We start from the raw sequence: 22,473 nt of genomic DNA, 5'->3' as shown, positions 1-22,473 counted from the left end.
TCAGGAGGATGTGACCACCCATCCACGTTTTCACTGCCAAAGTCTGCAAGATGAATCCATGCCTTAAATCTTGAAATTTCTAAATTTCTCAGCTGCCTGTTGTAGTTGCACTGACACCATCTTTAATTCTTATTTCAACTCATATAATATTCTTGTTTAATACTTTCTTTTTTTTTTTTTTTTAAACAGGGGAATGAGTCCTGGCTCTTCTGAGTGATGGAGGATGGAATAAATCCCAAATTTTACCAGCATGGATGGTGCTTGACATAGAGGAATGAAAGAGACTCAGGAGCCCTTTCCACAAAGCTAAAAATCCATGGTAAAGGCAGCAGGGATGCAAGGAACAATAATTGGAGAGAGAAATAGAGAAATGGAATAAAAGTTAAGGAAAGAAATATTCTGGAATGTGCAAAATATTCTGCACCCAGTTCAGGTGTTGTTACTGTCCTGTGACTGCTTTCTCCTGTGATACATAAAATCACTTGTTTGGGATTGGCTTATTATAATAAACAACACCCAATTCCTGGTAAAATAACAATAAAATTACAATCCATGACTGCTGGACAAGACTTCTTTGCCACCAAATTTCTCATCAAGGGAAAAACACGTCCAGCTTAACCAAAACTCTGCCTGTCAAGCTCTTCTCAGGTCCTTTATGCTAAACTGGACAGGACTGATCTCACCTGTGAGCTCTGTGATGTCCAGGTGCTACAGGGATATTTAAGGATTTGTTAAATATTTCACTGGAATTACAAAAGCTTTTGCTCATCTTCTTATTGAAACTGGATCATGGCACGACAGAATAGTCTGGGTTGGGAGGGTTTAAAGATCACCAAATTTAAATTCCACTTTCTGCCCTGGGCAGGGACACTTCCACTAAGCCAGGCCGTGCCAAGCCCTGCCCAATGTGGCCTGGAACCAGAGACCCCTTCCAAACCAGAATTCCCAGCTGGGGAGGTCCCACCTCCATGTCCTGAGGAACAAGTGCCTTGGATTGAAGCTCACTGCAAGCCAGGGGAGCAGCTCCACCACCTCAGCTCCACATTCCTGCAGCACAGAGTCTCTGGCAGCAACTACAGCCACGGCCAAGAGCTGCAAAACCTCATGCAAACCACTGCCAACAATTCCAGCTAACCAAAGCTTGGGACAAGCGGTCATTCCTCTGAGAGCACTACCACAAAACTAAGGAAAAGCATGTTTTCCATTGGCTCAGTTATTATTATAAAGTCATTTGTTCAGAGAAATCAAGAGTTGCTCACACTGAACTACAAAAGCCATAAAGGCTGAGCAGGATTTGAGAGAAAGTCTCAATGTTTATCTCATCTCCAGGCTAATATTCACTGGCAGATATTTAGATGTTTGCTTGCTTTCATGTCTGTTTTTTTCAGCCGAGAGGGAGTTATTTCTGAAATGACTTCACCCTGTCCAAAAAATCTGTGAGAGATGGCACTGAACAGCTCCAGCTCTGTAAGAACCCATCAGATGCACCCAAGGAGAAAAGTTCTCTGCTTTGTACCAGTTCACACTGCATTAATGACAGCATTTCAATGGAAAAACTCGTTTGCTCTGTGCTATGCAAATGAGGCACCACCAGCAGCATCTTCAAAGCAGAAAATGAAAGCGTGTGAGTGAGCAAAATCAACTTTATAGTGAGATAAAAATTATTATCCCACTCATTAGGTGGACCTAATGCATTACCTCTGCTGGGACCTTTGGACTCTGAAACATGCAATGAAAGAAATCATTGAGGGGAAGGGAGGAGAAAAACAGAAGTCATTAAGAATCCTAATTTTTAATTTTTGCTTTAAAAACCTTACAGTATCGAAACACCCCACAGTTCTCTCCAAGCATAAGCTGCTACAAACACTTTATCACCTGCACATATTTTAGCATTCTCTCCATGGATCAGATGTAGCAGATTTAGCAACCAATGCTAGAGCACTACATCAAAATTCTATTATTCTGTGCAACTGCATTATGCATTAAAATGCCTTGTCACCACCAGATTCTCCCCCTCAAAATGACTCCACGCTTGCTGGGCAGAATATCTATCAGGAGGAGATCCTTCAGTTGATCTAGGATTTGGAAAATAAGCTTAAATTTAATTTTTTCACCTTTTAAAGGAATGTTTTGGGTCTCTAGTGGTGTTTTTAGATGGGCTTTAGATGTTTAAAATGGGCTGAATTATAACCCACCACAAGTTTAGGACCACAGGGAGGTCAGGAACTTTCTGCACAGCCTTTATTCTCTCTAGAGCTGGACTTGAACTGAAATATGGACCCAAAACTCTTCCTTTCTCCCACAATTTCCCCCTCCACCCAGGTGAAAGCTCTGGAGAAGTTTTGAAGCTGGAAAATGCTCATGAGCATCCCACAGAGGCTGGGACAAGAGCTGGGAACTTCCCCAGAGCAGCACATCCAAACCTATTTCTGCCCCAAGGATCCAGGAGCACTTGGGAGTTGCCCACTTTTCACAGATATTTCCCTTTTATGCTCGTAATCACTGGTAGAATAGAGAAATTTCCTTTTTATCCCAGTTTTCCCAGGAGATCTGCAGATACTCACCCTGTTACTGCTCAGGTTATAAGGGGGGGCTAAATCCTGGCGGCTTGCAGAAAGCTGGAAGAGTTAAAAGAAGCAGAATTATTTCTTAACAAGAACTGTAAAAAATTTCATAACTATGCCTCTTGGCTAGTAAGGCTGAAAACAAACAGTTTTGTGGTTAAAGCAGAAACAAAATCCAAGAAATTAAAGGTGAAAATTTAATTCTTGACCTGGGAGGAGCCAGAATTTGCCATTAGTTTGATTACTAGTTCTATCAAATGATTTCTTTCCAAATTTTGGGTAGAAGTCTCATTTTTATGCACAACACTGGTACAAAGCTTAAGTTCAGCATATACTTGTAATTTGTTTTCAAATCTTCTAAACAAAATGAGAAAAAAATATCCTTCAACTTGGAAAGGAAATGAAAAATCTCCATTGTTCAGGGGGAAAAAAAATCATCACAGAGGGGTCAAAAAGAAGGAAATTCATTGCTCTATTCCATGACTCCAGGACCTGAGAATGAAGGGTGGAGCTGCTGGAGATGCCAGCAGGGAGAACTCACCCGATTCACGTTGGGGGAGCTCAGGCTCCTGCGGTAGAGTTTTCCTTTCCCCATCAGCTGCTCCTTTACAGCAACTTCCTGGCAGTCACAGAGAGCAAAAATAAGCAAGTAAGTGTATTTGGCAAGAATTAAAGCTCTGAGCATCCCAGGATAGCTTTGTCTACACAAGTAAAATGTTTCTGAGCTGCCTTGTGGCACTGGATGATGTCTGTAAAGTTTACGCGGCTAAAATTGTGAATGGATAAATTTTAACATCTGGTATTTTGCTGATTGGCACGTGTAGGATTTTGCAATCTTGATTCCAGGAGATGACAGAGATGCAAAGACTGAGACTCTCTTTCCTAGCTGTGCTCCTATTTTAATCCTTTAAACTAATTATAAATGACAGGGAACTTGCTTTCAATATTTAAAGTGCATCACACTTCCCTGTGCATTTATAGTGGGCAGGCACAAGCTCCAGCTTGTTTTGCATAACTTTTCTCTTTGTGCTTGCATAATTTATATCCAGGAGAACAATTTTCAACAAATGTTTTTCTCTCCTGATAAACAGATCAAGTTATAGTACTTAAAATTAACCCAATCAATGTCTTTTTCTTTTATTGGCAGGATGGCTTTGGTGAATTCAAAGTAGAATGTGGGCAAAATGACAAAAATTCTACTGGCAATTGCAGAAACTATTGGTAGAGCTTCAGAAAGCAGAAGCTTGCCACAGACATGTTTTATGAAAAATCCTTTCCTTAGGATTTTTTCTGCTGAGAAGCTGAGAGGCCTCAGGAGAAATGTAAACAATGATTATATAATTATAATTACATAATTATTATCTGCTGTTGTGGAATGCAATAGGTGCATCTTTGATTGGTCTCACGTGGTTGTTTCAAATTAATGGCCAATCACAGTCCAGCTGTTTGGACTGTCTCAGTCAGTCACAAGCCTTTGTTATCATTCTTTTTCTATTCTTAGCTGGCCTTCTGATGAAATCCTTTCTTCTATTCTTTTAATATAGTTTTAAAATAATATATATCATAAAATAATAAATCAAGTCTTCTGAAACATGGAGTCAACATTCCCATCTCTTCCCTCATCCTGGGACCACTGTGAACACCACCACAAAAGCCAAGGCCACACAACTCCTTTTCCTGAACCAGAATTAGCAATGAACAGCCTTAAAACCAAACCAAGCCCCCCAGAACTGAGCCCTGAGCAGGGAACTCCCATCCCCATCCATGCTGGAGCTGAGCCAGGACATCTCTGCTCCCCTGGGTCTTTGCCACAGGCCCACTTTGGGAGGCTGAGGTGTGCACTGGGGTGGATTTTGGGGTTGTTGGGTGGTTTGTGTGTGCTCAGGAGGGTGTTTGGATGGCACACAGTGTTCTCAGCACTCCCTGCTGCAGCCAGACCTGGCGCAGCCGGTCCAGGGTCAGGATGTTCTCCACGGCCAGGACGCTCCGCAGGTATTTCTCAATGTAGGCTTCAGAGTCAGCTGATGCTGCATCTTCCACGTTTGCTGCCATCCTGGCCAGTGCCTCCCTCTCCTCAGCCCCTTGAGCATCCTGGGGAGGCAAAAAGAGAGGGCAGAACTTGAAAATAAAACCAAAATTTCCCATGTCACTCCCAGAGAAAATGCATTTTTAAACCACACGGCACCAGCTCAGCAGTGTGTGTCATTAAGCTCAGAGGCAGATGAGAATCATGAGAATAGTTTAGGTTGGAAGAAACTTTAAAACTCATCCCATTCCACCCCCTGCCATGGGCAGGGACACTTTCCACCATCCCAGGTTGCTCCAAGCCCTGTCCAACCTGGCCTTGGACACTTCCATGGATGGGGAGTCCAGAACCTCTCTGGGCAATCACTGCCTCACCACCTTTGGATAAAAGGATTTTTTCCAAATATCTGTTCTAAATTTCTTCCTAATACCTATTCTAAATTTCTTCCTAAATATCTGTTCTAAATTTCTTCCTAATACCCAATCTAAGATTCTGATCCAAATAAACACCTTGTGCCATGCAACCTGCACAGGTGCTCCTGCCACTGTCACAGACAACTCAAGCTGTATGTGGTTATTGTTTTGAGGCTTTTTGGGTTCTTTCTGAGAGTCTCACAGCAAGACATTGCCATTAATTAGCAAAAGGGCTGCATTCAGATATTTCGTAATTAAAAAGTGCTTGAGCACATTCGGGGCGTTATCTAACCTGAGAGGAAAACAAAATTTCAAGTGAGCTGCAAGAAGAAAAAAAAATAGAACATTGCTTGAGAAGCATTTCAACACAGAGAGCAAAATGCAGCAGAACATGAAAGAGCCAGGCAGCAATCAGAGTTTTGGCTCTTCATGTGTTAATGTTTTCACAAGTGCCCTGATAGAGCATCTCTTTGGAAAGAAAGGATTAGCATCTAACTGGGAATATGCTCAGGAATCAAGAGTTGCATAAAGACATTACTGAGAAAAAGCCACTTTGTTATTTTTTTCCACAGATTCTCGTGCTCCCCACAGCAGGCACTTCACCTGCCCATTTTTCCTCCCTCTCTCCCCCCCCCATCCCTCTTCAAACTGCCTCTTCAAGGACCTGAGCAAATAGATGCTCACTCAACAAAATCCACAGTGACACTGATGAGACAGAGGCTGCTGCTAAGTCACAGCATGCAAAGGAACAGGCTCCATCTTTTACAAACCACAGTTTATGCTGGCAGCAGCAAGAGCCAGCACGCTCAAAATGAGGGGGGAAAGCACAAAACTGGAGGCTCTTGGCCAATTTGAGACACTCTGGTTCCTTCCTCACCTCTGGAATGTTTGAGACTATCTCAAAAGTGACGCCACAGCCAGGGATGGAACTTCGGGGGGACATTCTTCGGAGGAAACTCTGTGCAAAACCCTGTGGGGGAGGAAACATGAGGAAAACGTGGATTAACAGATTCCAGCTGAAATAAACATGAGGAAAATGTGGATTAACAGATTCCAGCTGTGGATTAACAGATTCCAGCTGTGGATTAACAGATTCCAGCTGAAATAAATGCAGTTCACAATGAAAGAAGCCCAAACTCCAAAGTCTAACTTATAAAGAGCCAAAGATTTCAACTTGAGAAAAAAATAATTTGCTTGCTTATTGTGGATACAGAGAAGGAGTCACTTCCTTCCTTGCAAGGTGACTGTTTCACCAAGCATCAGCTGCTTTTAGAGGTGCTTTTTTTTTTCTGACAGAGCCCTAGGTGACTTGTCTTGAATATTGACAAGTACAGACATTAAATTCTTGACCAAAGAGATCGTTATGAAGAATGATTTAAGGGGCATGGTCATTGTTTATGCTGACTTGGCGCCTTGCAGGGTTAAGAACTGGACTGTTGAATTAATGCAGAGATGAGTCATTCAAAGATGCTGCTGAGACAAACTCCCAGGAAAGGTTATTGACGGAGGTTTTTAGAAAAACAGGAAGAAAGCCAAAGATTCTGTGTCGGATGAAAGTAAAAAAATGGCACTGACTAAATCTGTAGAAAACAGAATTGATGAAGACTTCACCCGATTGTGATTATTGGCACATTCAATTGATCTGTTCAATACAGTCTCCCATTCCACATGACAAGAAATTCACTGCTCTTCCCTTGCTGAGAAAAAGCTTCTGCCTGATGGAAGCACCAAGAACTGGGGTTCTACTTGCAGCACTGGGAGTTGCCTTCAGGGTTTCTGGGTGTGACCACACCTCTCCCCTTTGCTCTTGCTTCAGATTTCAACTACAGATGTGCAACCAGAATAACAATCCAGGCTTTCTGCTTTGTCATTATCACTGCCAGGGGAGGCTGGATTCCCAGACAGTGCTGAACAAACTCCTTCCTCCCCCATCAGTCTCAGGATTTATATTATTTCCAGGGCATGATGCTGCAAATGGAATGACAACTTCACTGCCTGCCGTTTATCAAACACCCTGCTCTTACCTACACATTATTGTTAGAACACCAGCTGGAAAGCATAAAGGACCAAAAGTGATTAACTGTGGTGAATTAACACAAGGGATCTCTCTTCCAACTATTCCTAGGTGATTTCTAAATACCTGGAGGTGTAAATAAAAATAGTTAGGGCTAGGGAAACACACAAGTTCCTTTATACAAAATACAAACTCCGACCTCAGGAGAAATTAACTCTTCTTCTTTTTCCAATGAGAAAGCACTTAGTGGTTAAGAGAAAAATGAATTTCTCCTATTTAGATGCCTTAAAAAAACAAGCTGTGTCATCATCCACCACACAAGGGATACCAGGAAAACAACTCGGCAGCTCAAAGCCTTGCTGGACGCCGTTGATCCGGCACCTCCACCCAGGCTGAGATGGGGGGAGAGAGGAGGGAATGTGAGTCCTGGGAGGCTGGGAAGGGCTGCAGGAGCTGTACCTGTCTGCCATAGACGTTGACACAGATGCGCTTGCGCAGCACCAGCTGCATCTCTGCAGGGTGGCTGAGCTGGACAGTGGCTCTGACAATCAGGTAAACCCTCTCCTCCGCCGCCGTCCCCTTGCTGAGCTGGATGCAGTCGTGGACCGTGGAGTCCCACGAGGCTTCTGCTTTCACCTGCAAAAAGGGGGGGGGGGTGGAAAAAAAATAAATGTATCCTCTAATAAGCATAATTAGGTGTATAATTAACTGTAATTAATTAAGCATAATTAGCAAAAATACATAATACATAAATTTTGAGAGTCGGCTTCTCCGTTTCGCTCCCTGTGAAGAAAAAAAATCCCTGCACTTGAGAAGAGGCCATTTAAAAATCAAGATCAGTTTGCCAAATGAAGATGTTGGGATTAAAAATGCCAACTTGCTCAAACTCTGGAACATTTCCTCTTGAAAAAAGATCTTTGAATACCCAGGATCATTGCAAATAAATTATAAAATATGCAGAAGTGCAGGGCCATTTGGCCTAATTTATTAAGATAAACCAAAGAGCAACAGAGATTGCAGTGAAAATCTTTCATCACACCACAAAATTCCCCTGTCTGTATTTGAGAAATAACTTCACTGAAGCCTTTCTAGCAATACAGCAAAAGCTGGAATTTTTCTTCTTGCATGTTAAAATATAAGTATTAATGAAGATTTAAATGGTTTATCTTCAAGCCATAAGAAAAATGGCCTGGTAGCCAAATTTCCAGGCTCTAATACAAATCAGGACCAAAAAAATCCCTAACAGAAGTACCAGGAATAAAGCTCCTCTAAAAAACAAAAAAAATCAGAGAAAGGAACAAAATTGTAAGGAATAAATCAGAGATTCTAAAGTTAATAGTAGAAATTATAAACCAACAATTGTAAAATTGAAACTATGAGTTATGTGGCAAAATGGAGGATAATGAATGTAACAATGCAGAGGTTAAAATTTTAACAATTAAGACTGATTGTTTTTTCAGCTGGGGCTTTTGTGCTCTAATTTGCTCAGGGATTTTGATTTGTTAAATACAAACTGAATCTCAGGTTTTTGGGATGAAGGAAGATCCTTGAGTTTTACTATTTTCCAAATCATGGTTATACTTCCAGTGAATATCCCTTGAAAAGACAGTTGCTCACAGGAGAAACAAGTGCTGTATCATTTCTATGACATATTTGATGCATTATTTTCACATGTGGACATATAAAAAGAACAATTAAAAGACTGAAATTCCCTGGTCTGCAGCTTCCCTTACCTCACTGTCGTGATGCTTCACAATCTGCAGCTCAAAGAATTCCTCCTCCTCCTCTGCCACCAGAGTGGCATCCCAGCCTCCTGCCTCTGGGTCATCCAGGTTATCCTGGGAGCTGAAGTCATCAGCTGCAAACAGGAGGGGATGTGGAGGGTGAGGAAACACAAAGAAATCACCCTTTTTAAAAAGCATCAGCAAGTCAGGAATTCACATTTTCATCCCCAGCTCCCCACCTTGGCTACTTAGACGTCACCAACAAAATTAAAGCTGAATTGTTCCACTTAAAAAAAATATCCAATTTCTATACAGAAAGTGTCCACAAAGATTTGGGGGACACAGACTCCAAGGTGCCCAATAAAGGGCAGGAATCTCCCCCTGTGGCAAACACCCCTTCCTTGCCCACAGGTGGATTTTCAACACTGAGCTCATTTGGCATTAAATATGCGGTGCTGCTAAGATAAGCTGCTGGTTGCACAGGAGAAAACACAGGACTTTTAGATCATGATTAAACAAACTCTAAATCCGGGTTTTGAGAAGCTCAGCCTGTCCTGCCTGCAGTCCCTCTCCATGAATTATTAACCAGCTGCTCTCTGAAGCCATTGGATCCATGGATGTGCTGTCCCAGATGGACAAACCACCAGTGCCAGAGGATTGCAGCCCAGGTCTCCTCCCAACAGGCTGAGTGTCACCTCCCCTTCTCACCTGACCCCTCTCATCATCCAAATGTTAACCCTCTTTTAAACATCCCATCAAGGATTTATTTAACTGATTGCTCCCTGGATGTTTTTGGGGCTTCTTGGTTCCAATTTCCCATCTTTGGTAGCAGCATGTGAAAAATACATTGTTCAAACTGGATCTTGCATTGGGATGCACTGAAACATAGGATTATTAAAACCCTGTGGTTCCTTCCATACATAATATTATTTATTTTGAAATATTAAACAATATGTTTTAGGAAAAACAGACACTTCTCCAATTAATCCACCTGCCATTCCAGGCATTTGTTAATTTTAAGCTTGCTTCAATTCTGAAATATCACTGGCTGGACAAAGTTAGTTTCCAAATTACTCTGCCATCTTAAGGAGCACTTACCATTCAAGTCAAGGAATATAACAGGAATGTGAGTTTCCATACCAGCCACAGGAGTCCTAAAATACAAAACAGGGACAATGGTGGCATTTAAAGTAAGAGAGATTCACCCAGCACACGTCCCTGGTGGTCCAAACCCTCAGGACATTGCATTCAGTCTGCAATCTTTAGCCAGACCATTGATAACCTTGGCAAACCTCTTTAGTTTAATTTACTGCTGCAGATTCCAAGAGACTCAAATAAATTAGTATTTCTTTTATATCAGCTCTCTTAGAATTATTATCTTCTTTGACCTCTGCTTTCTGAAGTGTTTCCTCTCTCCTAAAAGCTAATAGCAAAATTAAGTTTATTTACTCTGACACACACATTCATGAAATGCAAACCTCTCTACTTCAGTGATGACAGGGAAAATGGGGCATCAGAAAAGCCAGTCTCAAAGTTTGTAAACTAACACTGATGCTGCCATTCCACACAGTTATTACTCTTTCTTACAAAACACATATTGAGCCAAAACTGATGAATTTATAGTGAACAAGAGTCTCGTAATATATAAAGTGCTTGAATCACACTGAACATTTTCTCTGGTGCAAACCAGATTCTTCCTGGAGCAAGTTTCCTGCAGCTCCCCTGTTTTCAAACCCAATGAAACACACTGATGTGAAAGCTATGTGTTTTCACTATGAACTTGATATTTTTTTTATGTTTCAGAAGCTCTGACAAACTTCAGCTTCAAACTCCGTGACACTCAATTCCATCAATAAATATTGTTAGAGGCTTGCTCAGCGAAGATATTCAGGAAGTTTCAAGCAACTGAAGATGAGTTTGAGGTGAAACAACCCCAAATCCTTATCTGCAGTTGTTGCTCACAGCTGATCCAGCACAGCAGTCTCAGTCTAGTGCTCTCTACTATTTTTAATGTTCAGAAAATTACATGGAACACTTGCTGACTAAACAGAGTTTGTTCTCAAACCAGGAGTGCAACAAAATGCTCCTGGAGATGCAGTTTTATGATGAGAGGGCAGCCTTTTAAGTGAATGAACTAGGTAGTTAACATATTAGCTAATTTTTTTAAATGGCAAGTGCAGTGGTAATAAATATTGATTCCTTTTTTTCAGAAGGTTATAATTACACCCTGATCAATAACAGCATCGTTTACCAAACAGCATTTCTGGATTTCAGAGACACAACCTGATAAAATAATTTAAGCAAGAGGCCTAATTTTAACAACTTTGCTCATTCAGGGTACAGAGGCCAGACTGAGGAGAGAGAAAAAAAATGGCCACAATCCAAAGGCAGCAATGGGCTTTGCATCATTTTTACATCCCTCCTCTGGGAATGGATGTTCCTACCACTCTGCTGGAGCTCCAGGGATCCCACTGCCAGCAGAAGGAACCATCACAGCATTCCTTTCTTCTGTGAGGGTCAGCCTCATCTCCAAGAGCTGAGCCTCCCGATCCGCATCGTCCTCGGTTTTATCTGCAAGGAGTCAGGAGGGCAGTCAGGATAGCAGAGCAGCTCTGAGAGCCTCTGGCACATGGCAGGGACTTTGTACCCCCCACGAGAGAATAAACCTGCTCTGCTCACAGCCCAGCACACAAAGAAACACCTCAAAACAACAAATAATTTCATAGAGGCTTCTCCAGCTTTAACTTCACCCCCGAAAAAGCAAATTAGTGCTGAGTTCAGAGACCCAACTCTTCACGGACATCTTTTCTAAATGTGACAACATATTGGGATAAAAAGTGTGTTCCCATCTCCCAACCTTTTGCCTTTAGCAGCATTTTCCTTACCAGGCTTCCCCACGAGTTTCTGCAGCTGCTGATCAAGGTACTCCTGGCGCTTTGTTAAGGCACAGAGCCACTTCCGACGGAGCCTCTCCAAATCCCTGTCCTAAAAAGGGGGAAAAAACCACATTAAATATTGCCCCAGGAAAGCCAAAGTTTCCTCATTGTGGTTTGCACATTTTCTACAAACCCTTCTGCTCATCCTACACCCAAGCAGAAGATGAAGCACATCCAAACCCTTCAACTTTACAGATCTTATTTGAAATATTTTTGCTTGCCAACTCTTTAGCTTTTTTTCTGTACTACCCAGCTGAAAAAACCCCTTCATTTTACACAATTTTCTGCCCTCAAACTACTCCAAAACTCATTAACCACTGGAGCTGGAAATGTCAGTCCTCACCACTCCCCACAGTGTTTAGCAGCCTCATGTCAGGAATCCATCCCTACCCCACATCATCCCACTCTTATGGCATCTGCAAATGTGCCCTTAAAATGATTTTTTTCAAGTGCTCATGTCCTTTAAAAAAAACCCCAAAACATCTGAGTATCCCTAAGAACATTCAGTTCTTCCTCTAATATGCTTTAATCTGAAAACTTCTGCATTTGTGGGAGAGAATTTTAATTTTTTACCTGATAACTGTCCATTTCATCCTCTTCTTCCTAGGCCAAAACACAAAAAAAGCCATTAATTTTTTTTTTTTTTTAAAGCAGGAAACATAGTGAATGCAAAAGGTGTAACTATTTTAAGCAATATTAACAGTCTTACATAAAAATAAAAGTCTGAGGTTAGCAATGGTCACAAAATTAAAACCCACTGACATCCCAAAGATTCGCTGATATCATCTCATCTAAAGACCAGCCAGAACAATCCAATAATTATAATGGAAAAATTCACAGTAATGTTAACTATCAGAATTCTTAATAATTGAAATAAAGTGGAATACAAGAAAGAAACAGGAGAAACACCTTAAAACCTGTTGATGCTGCACAGCAAAGAAAAATAGTGTTTTACCTCTAAGACTTAAATGTTTCAATAAGTGCTGCAAAAACAAAGTCTGGTATAGAATCCCAGAACTGCTAAGGCTGAAAAAGATTTTTAAGACCATTGAGTCCAACCATCAACCAGCACGGTCAGCACTGAATCTCACGTGCCAAATCCACAGGTTTTTTGAATACTTCCAGGGATGGGGACTCAACAACTGCCCTGGGCAGGTGTGTCAGGACTGGAAAACTCTTTCCATGAAGGAATTGTTCCAAATATCCAACCTGAAGCTCCTCTGGCATAATTTAAAGCCGTTCCCTCTCATCCTGTCCCTGTTCCCTGGGAGAAATCCCAATCCCACCTGGCTGCCCCTTCCTTGTCAGGGAATTCCAGTGAGGAAAATTCCCTCCTGAGCCTCCTTTTCTCCAGGTTGAGTTCCTTTCCCAGCTCCCTCAGCCCCTCCTGGTCCTCCAAACCCTTCCCCAGGTCCATTCCCTTCCCTGGACATGCTCCAGCCTCTCAGGGTCTCTCCTGTCATGGGGAGTCCAGAAATGCCCCCAAAACTGATATGTGTCCAAATAATTAAAAGTAACTTTGCTGCAAAGGAGAAGAACTGTAAAAATCTACTGCAATTATTAGCGAATTAGAACAGCAGCCACACCAGGAGTGACAATGCAGACTTTAAACTTTTTATTCCCATTCTTTTCCCACCTTTAATTCTTGACCTTCATCCCAAGCAGAGCCACTTGCAATGAGCACAACTGCTCCTCCTCCTCACAGGGAATGGAAAAGGAATGAGGGCTCCAATCCTCAAGGAGTTATTACTTAGCTAGTTAAGCAAAAATGAGCCACCAGAGCCCACTTTTCTACCTTTATCATGAAAGCAAAAACTTAGCTAAGCTAAAATTAAAAAGCCACAGAGAAGAGGAATTTCCTTAGTTCAAGGTCTTTAGAAAATCCTTTCACATTCCAGAGATAGCTGATTTACCTGAGATGAGAGAAATGATAATGAGGGGACTAAAAATCCAGGTGCTGATGTCCAAAGCCTGTTGTAAGCAACAGGTCTCATAAAATCTGATTTTCACAATGGCCCCTTCCCATGGGGGTTATCAGTGTCAGGCATAACTCAGTGGTTTCTCTCTCTCTCAAGCTGGGTTGAAGTCTTTCTCCTTGACAGAATGTACTATTTTGGGGACTGACAGCTCTTTGGGATAAGGAACTGGTCAGTGGATCAGGAATTCACTGGGGAATAAATAAGGAGAGGCACACAGGATGCTCCCTTGGGAATTCTCCCTACAAAACAGGCTGAAAGGGGCACTTGTGGGTCAAGGAAAAACTGCAAGAATCAATCATGCTGTCCTAGCAGAGAAACTTCCTCCATTCAGGAGTTTCCTGGCTTTATAGGAAGGAAATGTGGGTATCAGGGGCTGCTGTGATGGAAAAACTGCAGGGAGAGGCAGCAGGAGCATCATGGAGAATAACAGGAACAATCTGCCCAGGATGTTGCAGAAAATGTGGAAAAAATTCCCCTTTTTGCACCCCAGATACACAATGGGAAAGGACTGCCCAGGTTAGGAGACAACAGAAACCCCCAAGTACTTCAGAGCTCAAAGGAAAAGCCATCCTGATTAAGCAAAAAAAGGGAGCAGACATGGATTGGATCATACATTGTCAATAGGGTAAATATTTTGGGACATTTCCTACTTTTCCACTTAGCTGGCCTTGTCTCAAATCAAACAAGTTCAGAGACCTGTTCTGCTGCACCAGATTTTGGCTTTGCCAGCTCCAGGGAGTCACTGAATTCTCATTCATCTGTTGAGGTGGAAAAAGTCAAAGTGCACCAGTAACTCACAGGAGCACTGCAAGAAGACAATCCCTAAAAAGAGAGGGATGCACATGGGGTGCAGCTTGTATGAGACTGTCCAAGAACTGCCCAACATCTGCTGTGGGCCACAAGTGCTTCCTGTAATTCTACCATTTGGCATTTGACACTATTCAAATATACATTGCACTGATTTAATTTGAATTTTTAATTTGAATACTTTAAATCAATTTTTGTTTTGAATACTTACTTAATATTGCTTTCCATGTCTAATATTTGAAGTAAAATCTACACAAAAATCTCCTAATGTATTTTAGGAATATCTGCATTTTCTTTTCTTCTTTGAGTGTGTTGAGGCTGTGCTGCTTTTAAAGATAGGAAAGAAGCCCAACCAGAACCAGAAGAGACACAAAACATCTTAAAAATGTTATTTTTGCCATGGGAAATGATTCCCTTGATGCTTTCCAGCTCCTGGAAATAGCTGACAATAACTATACAGAGTTTTACCTGATAATTTTGTGACTTGACATGTTTTATTTGAACACAGCCAACACCAACAGATAATATGGATTCCTCCATCAGTGGCAAGGTCCCAGATTCCTGCACAGATTTCACTTCAACCTGGATTCGTCGAGATTGCCCCTGGCCAAAAAAGAACAATTTGAAATGCTTGTTAAAAAAAAAAAAAAAAGAATATAAAATGCTGTAAGTTTAATTCCAGGGAGACCTCTACTGGCAGCCATGGCAAAGAGAATTAAAGTTTTCTTTTGGGAAGAACAAAGTGCTGCAATCCCAATGACCCAGTGGTCAAGAGATCCTCTTCCTGTGCAATTTATGAATTTACAGAGAAAAATAAATGTTCAGCATTCAGCAGCTCCCCAGTTTATTTTTCTGGAGGGTTTTCAAACATAACCTCATATGATTTTATATTTAATACTTCTGAAGGTAGAAAATGGGATCTTCTTCCCACCTATAAAAGGGGAGAGCAAATAGTCCAGTTTGGTGAGCTACTAGAATTTCAGTGAACTTTTTCTGGCTCTGCTCTCCTTGGCTGAAAATTCTGATTCACTGATGGTATCAGTGCAGCAAAACATCTGCTCTTTACTAAAACTGTAAGGGGAAAAAAGGTAAATAAAAAAAAAGAAAATTAAAATAAGAATCAAAGGAGTTGGTGAGGTCAGAGGAGCAGCCTGTATCTAACTTTTACTGATTCCTGGTGTTCTTTGGGCAGCAGCTTATCAATAGCTCATCATTTTAAAAATGTGAGCTGCTCAGTTAAGCATTAACAATTTAAAGCAGGTAGAATTCAAACAACAAAGGAGTGCTTGGCTGGAAGGATCAAATATAAGAGAACTCTTGGACCTCTTTAAAAAATGATGAAGTTCAGTGGAGACTGATGTCCCTTCTGCCAGGTGCTGGCACAGGACAGGGCACAGGACAGAGCAAAAAGGTTAAGGGAAGGTTTTGATCACCTTTAAGCTGGGTTTTGCTTTGTCTCCTGCTTTGCATCTGTTTTCCACAACATCACATTTTGCACCTAAGTTTGACACTTCCTTGGACACCTTGGCCACCCAAAGCAAAGCTCCCCAGGTGTTTTTTGCACGGCTGGAACCCTCACCTGTCTGAGCTGGAAGATGCCTCCTGAACAAAGGAGTAGCTTGGCTGTAAGGTCAAATAAAAGAGAATTCTTGGACCTCTTTATAAAATAATGAAGTTCAGAGGAGACTGATGTCCCTTCTGCCAGGTGCTGGCACAGGACAGAGCAAAAAGGTTACAGGGAGGGCTCTGATCACCTTTAAGCTGAGTTTTGCTTTGTCTCCTGCTTTCCATCGGTTATTCACAACATCACATTTTACACCAAAGCTTGACACTTCTTTGGACACCCAAAGCAAAACTCTCCAGGTGTTTTTGGCGCAGCTGGAACCCTGCCAGTGCCACCTCACCTGTCTGAGCTGGAAGATGCCTCCCATTCTGCCTCCTGAACAAAGGAGTGCTTGGCTGGAGGGATCAAATAAAAGAGAACTCTTGGACCTCATTAAAAAATAATGAAGTTCAGTGGAGACTGGCGTCCCTTCTGCCAGCTGCTGGCACAGGACAGAGCAAAAACTTTACAGGGAGGGCTCTAATCACCTTTATGCTGAGTCTCCTGCTTTCCATCTGTTTCCCACAATTTTGCACCTAAGCTTGACACTTTCTTGGACACCTTGGCCACCCAAAGCAAAGCTCTCCAGGTGTTTTTAGCACAGTTGGAGCCCTGTCTGTGCCACCTCACCTGTCTGAGCTGGAAGATGCCTCCTGTGCTGACGTCCTTGGCAGGGGTCACCTCCACTGGGCAGTACTCCCCGTTCTCATTGAGCTCCAGGATCTGCACCCACAGCTCCACTTTGCGCGTCACCTCACTCCACCTGCAGAACAAGTCATGGACTGGGTTGTTTCTTCTCTTTGGATGTTTTTTTTTGGTTTTTTTTGTTTTTTTCCCAAAAATAGGAATTAAAATATCAAAATACCGAGCTTATAGTGCAGACTGAAGTAGCAACAACTGCTGCAATAAATGCACCATTTGTGAGCACACAGGTAGCAGCTGTGCAGAGCTTCTAAATTTTCCTGGCAGCTATTTTAGTCAAACATCAGAAATAAGCCTTTTCCTGATTCCAATACAAACCCCAATTCCACATTTAAGCTCTGGTCTCAACTCCTGCCACAGAAGCTCAGTGTTGTCAGGGCAATCAGGCTGAGATGGAAGACAGAGGAATGAAATATGACATTGTCTCACAAGCTATCAAAATTCAGAGCACTTTTCTGACCTCCTTCATATCACTGCCTTCTCTTCAACTCTTTCCAGAGCTTAATAAGAAGCAGCCATTTTTGTAGAACTTCAAAATTAAAAAGGATAGAGGTGCTCACTACTTAGCTGCCAAACATAACCCACTATTTTAGAGCACCCTTTTCCTCTTTGCCATATTTCCCTGGCTTTTATTTTAAATTTCCTTACATGCAGCTTAATAGTTAATATAAGCTTAAGCTGCAAGTAAAAAGAGAAGTAACTGCCAATAAATTAAGGTGCAGAGCTGCCTTCTGATTGAAGAGGCAAAACAACTCATATTTAAGAAAATGCTACTACAAGATTGCTTTAGAGACAACAAATGGTGCCAGCAAACAAAAAGCACCTCCCTGCAGTCTGAATTACCATAATATTGCATATTTATCCAAATTGAAGTAATAAGGAATAAAACTTTTCCAGTGGCAGCATTACAGGGATGGCATTTCATAGCCAGGAATGAATTGGAGTCATCCAGTGGCCTTCAATTCAAAATCTGACTCTTTACCCCAAACCTGCTTCAAAACTGAGCACCTCAGGTGGTGATTTTTCCCAAATTCCAAACCAGAGATTCATTTCCCACACATACCTGTCCCGAAGGCTGCGTGTTTTGGCTTGAATTATTCCCAAATCCCACAGGGCTGGGTTTTTTCGGTCCCCACTCTGCTTGTGCCCATAAACTTCAATGGCCAAAGCACCATCATAAAGATGTTCCATGAAGTCTTCAGAAATATTCACAGAAACCTCCTGGAAGGGACAAATCAGTTGGTAAGCGTGACTACACGACTCAGGCTGGGAGATTTTACTGCCTAGACTTTAATAAAAGCATTTAGTAAAATTAAAATCCCCCTGGTTCCCAAGACACAATCCAGGGGAAAGGAATTGTTGGATCAGTTTGTAAAATCAGGAGGCCGGTCAAAGGAATGTGATTTTCCAAAGATTGAAGTCTATAAGGAGCTGGAAAATGACCACAGGCTGTTGCAAGCCCTGAGCCAATGGCTCAGAAAAAAAATCAAAGCATATGCTGCAATGCTTCAGAATCAGAAAATCAAAACTCATCAGAAGGTGTTACATCCATTTCACAAATGGGAAGAGGAATAAATTGCCCAGTGTGATAAGAAGTGATAGAACATGATGACAGCTGGGGTGATTTGGCTGAGATTCATCCAGCTGACTTTAGATGCCTCTATAAAATGCTCAGCTGCTCCAAAGCCAGTGGGAAGAAAAGAGTCTGTCCTAAATAGTCTGTTCTGACCTCTAACAACCCAACTTCAGCATCTACAGCAGCCCCACGTCCCAGAATTGGGACATTTCTATTCATTTCATCAGAGTTTAGAGTGATCACCTCAGTTAATGACATCATGTAACGTCAGATAAATATCCCTCATCCACAGGTGAATTTTACTGTGGATAAATTCCAATATTAGTTTCTCAGATGAAGTCATGTTTTCCTTTATTAACCCACTTCACCTTCAGTGATTTTTGGACAAATGAACAGTGCAGAAGAATCAAACTTAAATGGACTCTGAAGACATCTGAATTCCTATTAAAAAAAAATTAGTGTATCAACATAATGAAATTAAAAATGGTATTAGAGCATCATGAAATAAAATGTGAGAAAAGAGGCAGATAAAACTGCTACACAAACTAAAACTGTTTTTGTTTTTTTTTTTTTGCCTGCCTTACAGTTTAATGAATAAAACAGAAAAAGAAATTACATTGCAGTGGTCAAAGACAACCATGCACCGTGGCTCCTTGCTGATGGAAGACTGGGAAGGATCCACCTCAGGTGCAACAACAACTGGCTCCACTTGATCCCAGAATGTGTATTTGCAGAACACAAAGTTGGACAGGTGCTGTGGCAAACCCGTAGCTTGAAGTATTTTAATCTGGAAAGGAGGTGAGAAAGAAATGAAAAGCGCTTATTCATCAGGCACGGAATTAAAAACATCACCTAGCAGAACAATGCTCCACTGCAAAGGATAAAAAAATAAGAACATAAATTAAAAAATAAGAACAGCAAACCAAAAACAATTTAGCAAAATAAAATTTCTGCACTGATACTCATTGGAGACAATGTTTGGAGTGCAGCAGCTGAGGACAGTCACTAGATGTCACCAGGCTCATATTTCCTGGAAGGGACATTCTGCTCATTTTTATTGGTGAAATGCACCAAACCCATTGCAACTGAAGAGGAATACAATAAAAATCTCATTTTTCCAGTGGCTCCTTTATGCTCCAAAAATCTTGGGTTTAAGATACGACTTGTTCTTATTCTGTGATGCTGGAAATAACCTAAAATGAACCCCAAAGAAAGCAAAATTAACCTGTCCTCTCATCAAATCAATGCCAAATAGAAACAAAATGTTGTGAATTCTCATTCTGATCTAAACAAAGCCATGATATTCACCATATATTTAATAAACTTTTATTCTCCATTTGTCAAATTAAGACCAAATGAGTTGGACTTCTGCGGTATGACCCTCAGGATTAGGCAGGAGTATTTTTTGCCAAAAATGCCCCATCCTGCTTGTAAGCACTGGAGCTCTATGGGACAGGATAAAAAGTAGGGGGAAAAGAACACAATTTCTCCCAAACTGTTCATATTGTCCAGAAGTCAGCAAGGCTGTGGACCAGACCCTCTAATGTTTTTTGCCTTTCTTTTCTTACCTGTAGCTTGTAGTTTTACGATCACTGCTAGTAAATACTTCCTATTAATTTTCTTCTTATTACTAACAGTAATAAAAGCTGTTAACACACACAGTACACATTAACATACAGTTATTATAGTATTAACATTATAATAGTAATATTATATTAATAAATAAAATATCTTAATATTAATATGTTATATTATAATATTATAATATTTAACATACAGTTAAAATACACTGTACATATTTTACCAAATATTTAATATTCAGAGAAAGAAATATTGAGAGAAACAGAAATATTAAAAGGTAATGATTCCTAGAATGATGGGAGTTTATCTCCCATCTCTTGAGTGGATTCTGCAGTCATTCTTGATTCTGCAAGATATTCTTGAATTGGATATTGCAGTGCCAATCCTAATACAAAGACCTTCTCTGGATTCCAATAAAATTCCTGGGGTGAGCTTTTGGCATATTAATGCAATTAATGAAAGGAACAAACCCCAACTAATTATCTTGTGTTACTTCAGCCATTCCAGAAACAAAATAAGGTTACAAAGAGAAGACATCCAATGTCCAGAAGCCAAGGATTTCTTTCTGAACTCAGGATGGGAAGAGAAAAGGCTGCTCAGAGGTTGGGAGACACCTGGAACTCACCCTGCAGACAAGTTTTCTCTCTGGGATGTCATTTTCATTGGAGTAGTCAGGGCTGTCCTCACCTCCCACCAGCCTGTCATCGATTTCCCCGCTCACTCGAACAACTTCCACGTGGAGACGGCCTGAAACCTGGCAGGGCATGAGTCAGAGTTATGTGTGTGCCAGAAGGCAGTGACAGGCTCACCCCCTCCCAGGCTGTAAGCAGCCAACACTTTATTCCTTTCTGCACTCTGCACCAAGTGAAGAACGCTGTGGAGCAAGGATCAAAAAGCCTTTGTTGCAAAAATCATAAAGAAATCAGACACTGGGGTGACTGAGTGAACAATTTCACCTTCAAACCAGTCTCTGGAGGGTCTGCAAAGGGCACAGTTGATGCAGAGCACGGAGAATGGTGCCTGGTGTGCTCTGCTGCCTTTGAAGTTGTTCTTCCAGAATATATTTAAGAACCTATTTTCTTGATGGCAGGCAGTGAAACCAATGGAGCTATAGCTCATCCTAAGGACTTATTTTGGGCTATTTCCCTCTGGAAGCTTTCTCCTTTCACAATCACCTTGCTGGGACTGAGAACTGTCTGAAAACTGTAGTAAAATATTATGGGATTTACACAATTCCACACTGTTAGGAAAGACCTTGAGCACATGAAAATGGAAATTATCTACTCCATGCTGGTAGTGAGATCCACAGGCTGTAATTAAAGAATGATTTTTAGTTTTAGATTTTAAAGAACGACAAACCTCTCCCTTCTGATTGATGATTGGAACAGCATATTGAAGCTTCACATCATAGAACAGGCACTCAAGGAAAACATTGGCTACTCCAATAAGGCTGTGGTTCTCCTGCTCGTCATAGAAGGGATCAGCTCTCCTGAAATAAGCTCTCATCACCTGCAAGCAAATCCAGAGTCTGTCAGGAATCCAAACCTCCCAGGAAACACTTCTCAAAGTGTTGCACAACCAGCCCAGTGAAAGAAAAAGGGACTCAAGCAAGAGGCCAGATTAGATCAAAAAGATTGGAAATGAATTTTATTTTGGATAAGGCCTGTCCTGAGCAAGTCCTCCTTAACTTTGCCAGATTCCTGAACATTAACTGCTGTTGTGTCATCTGCAACCTCCTATTGTGTGCTCCATTCCCTCACCAAACTATGCATGCAGGCAGGGATCAGAGTGACAAGATAAGGGTTAATTAAATGCTGAGCACCAATTCAGGACTAGGAAAAGCAAAACCTCAGGGAAACTCAGCTCTTTGCATATTCCCCCCCAACCTCCACCAAACAATCCTTCTGAAAATGTAACAGGAATGCAATCACAGGAGGACTTTTTACTTACTGGATTGTCTTCCTCACAGTCTTTCCACTCCTGGTAAAGGTCCCTCATATCCACCAGTCGATTTTCCAGCTTTTCCAGTGACCAGATCTGTTTGCCTTTCCCTTTCCTCCTCACCTGGATTGCAGGCTCACTGAGAATTGCACCTCTCTGTGAAACAATTAAAGGGATGCCAAGAAGGAATTACTGTCAAAACAGTGAAAAAAGAGTTTAAAACTAACACAAACTTGAGAATATCTTTGGGAAAAGCCTGTTCTTTTTTTTTTTTTTTATTCTGGCTTGAGCAGCCAAATCCAAGTGTGACAGGCTCTGAGTTCAGCTGTCACAGTGTATTGGTGCTCATTTTAACTGGGCAGTGTAATCACAGCTACAGGCACTGGTTTCCATGGATTTTCGCCTTGCATAAGTGTTACAAATGGGAACATTTAAGTATTTCACAAATACCCTCAAGTTAGAGCAGGCCTGGAGCTCCAGCTAAAATTACCAATGCCTGCAACTTTCAACTAGTGCAGACACTTAACCCCCTTTATCATCCTGTCTCTGGATGTGTCTTCTCTAGAAGACTGCGAGAAAAACTTCTAAAACAACTGACAACAATTAT

General features: G+C 41.4%; 1 protein-coding gene across 4 annotated transcripts in view; it reads right to left on the bottom strand.

The window, feature by feature from the left end:
- KIF13B (kinesin family member 13B) overlaps positions 1-22,473 on the bottom strand; it is a 124,663-nt gene that overhangs the window by 24,118 nt on the left and 78,072 nt on the right. For 2 of the 4 annotated variants that reach the window (XM_063153181.1, XM_063153182.1), the window contains exons 19-36: positions 21,876-22,022; positions 21,285-21,434; positions 20,551-20,679; positions 18,961-19,131; positions 17,832-17,989; positions 16,697-16,829; positions 14,932-15,066; positions 12,251-12,280; positions 11,627-11,726; positions 11,186-11,312; positions 9,840-9,895; positions 8,751-8,875; positions 7,477-7,653; positions 5,881-5,973; positions 4,503-4,655; positions 3,106-3,183; positions 2,565-2,618; positions 1,699-1,719 (exon numbers count right to left, since the gene is read on the bottom strand). In XM_063153181.1, the coding sequence (XP_063009251.1) occupies positions 1,699-1,719; positions 2,565-2,618; positions 3,106-3,183; positions 4,503-4,655; positions 5,881-5,973; positions 7,477-7,653; positions 8,751-8,875; positions 9,840-9,895; positions 11,186-11,312; positions 11,627-11,726; positions 12,251-12,280; positions 14,932-15,066; positions 16,697-16,829; positions 17,832-17,989; positions 18,961-19,131; positions 20,551-20,679; positions 21,285-21,434; positions 21,876-22,022 (2,037 nt within the window). The remainder of the gene's footprint in view (positions 1-1,698; positions 1,720-2,564; positions 2,619-3,105; positions 3,184-4,502; positions 4,656-5,880; positions 5,974-7,476; positions 7,654-8,750; positions 8,876-9,839; positions 9,896-11,185; positions 11,313-11,626; positions 11,727-12,250; positions 12,281-14,931; positions 15,067-16,696; positions 16,830-17,831; positions 17,990-18,960; positions 19,132-20,550; positions 20,680-21,284; positions 21,435-21,875; positions 22,023-22,473) is intronic. The other 2 variants (XM_063153183.1, XM_063153184.1) reach the window with 1 other exon arrangement.

The sequence above is a fragment of the Melospiza melodia genome, chromosome 3, assembly GCF_035770615.1.
Source record: "Melospiza melodia melodia isolate bMelMel2 chromosome 3, bMelMel2.pri, whole genome shotgun sequence".
Lineage (NCBI taxonomy): Eukaryota > Metazoa > Chordata > Aves > Passeriformes > Passerellidae > Melospiza > Melospiza melodia.
The sequence above is the reverse complement of the archived record's forward strand: the minus strand, read 5'-3'. Positions and strand labels throughout refer to the sequence as shown.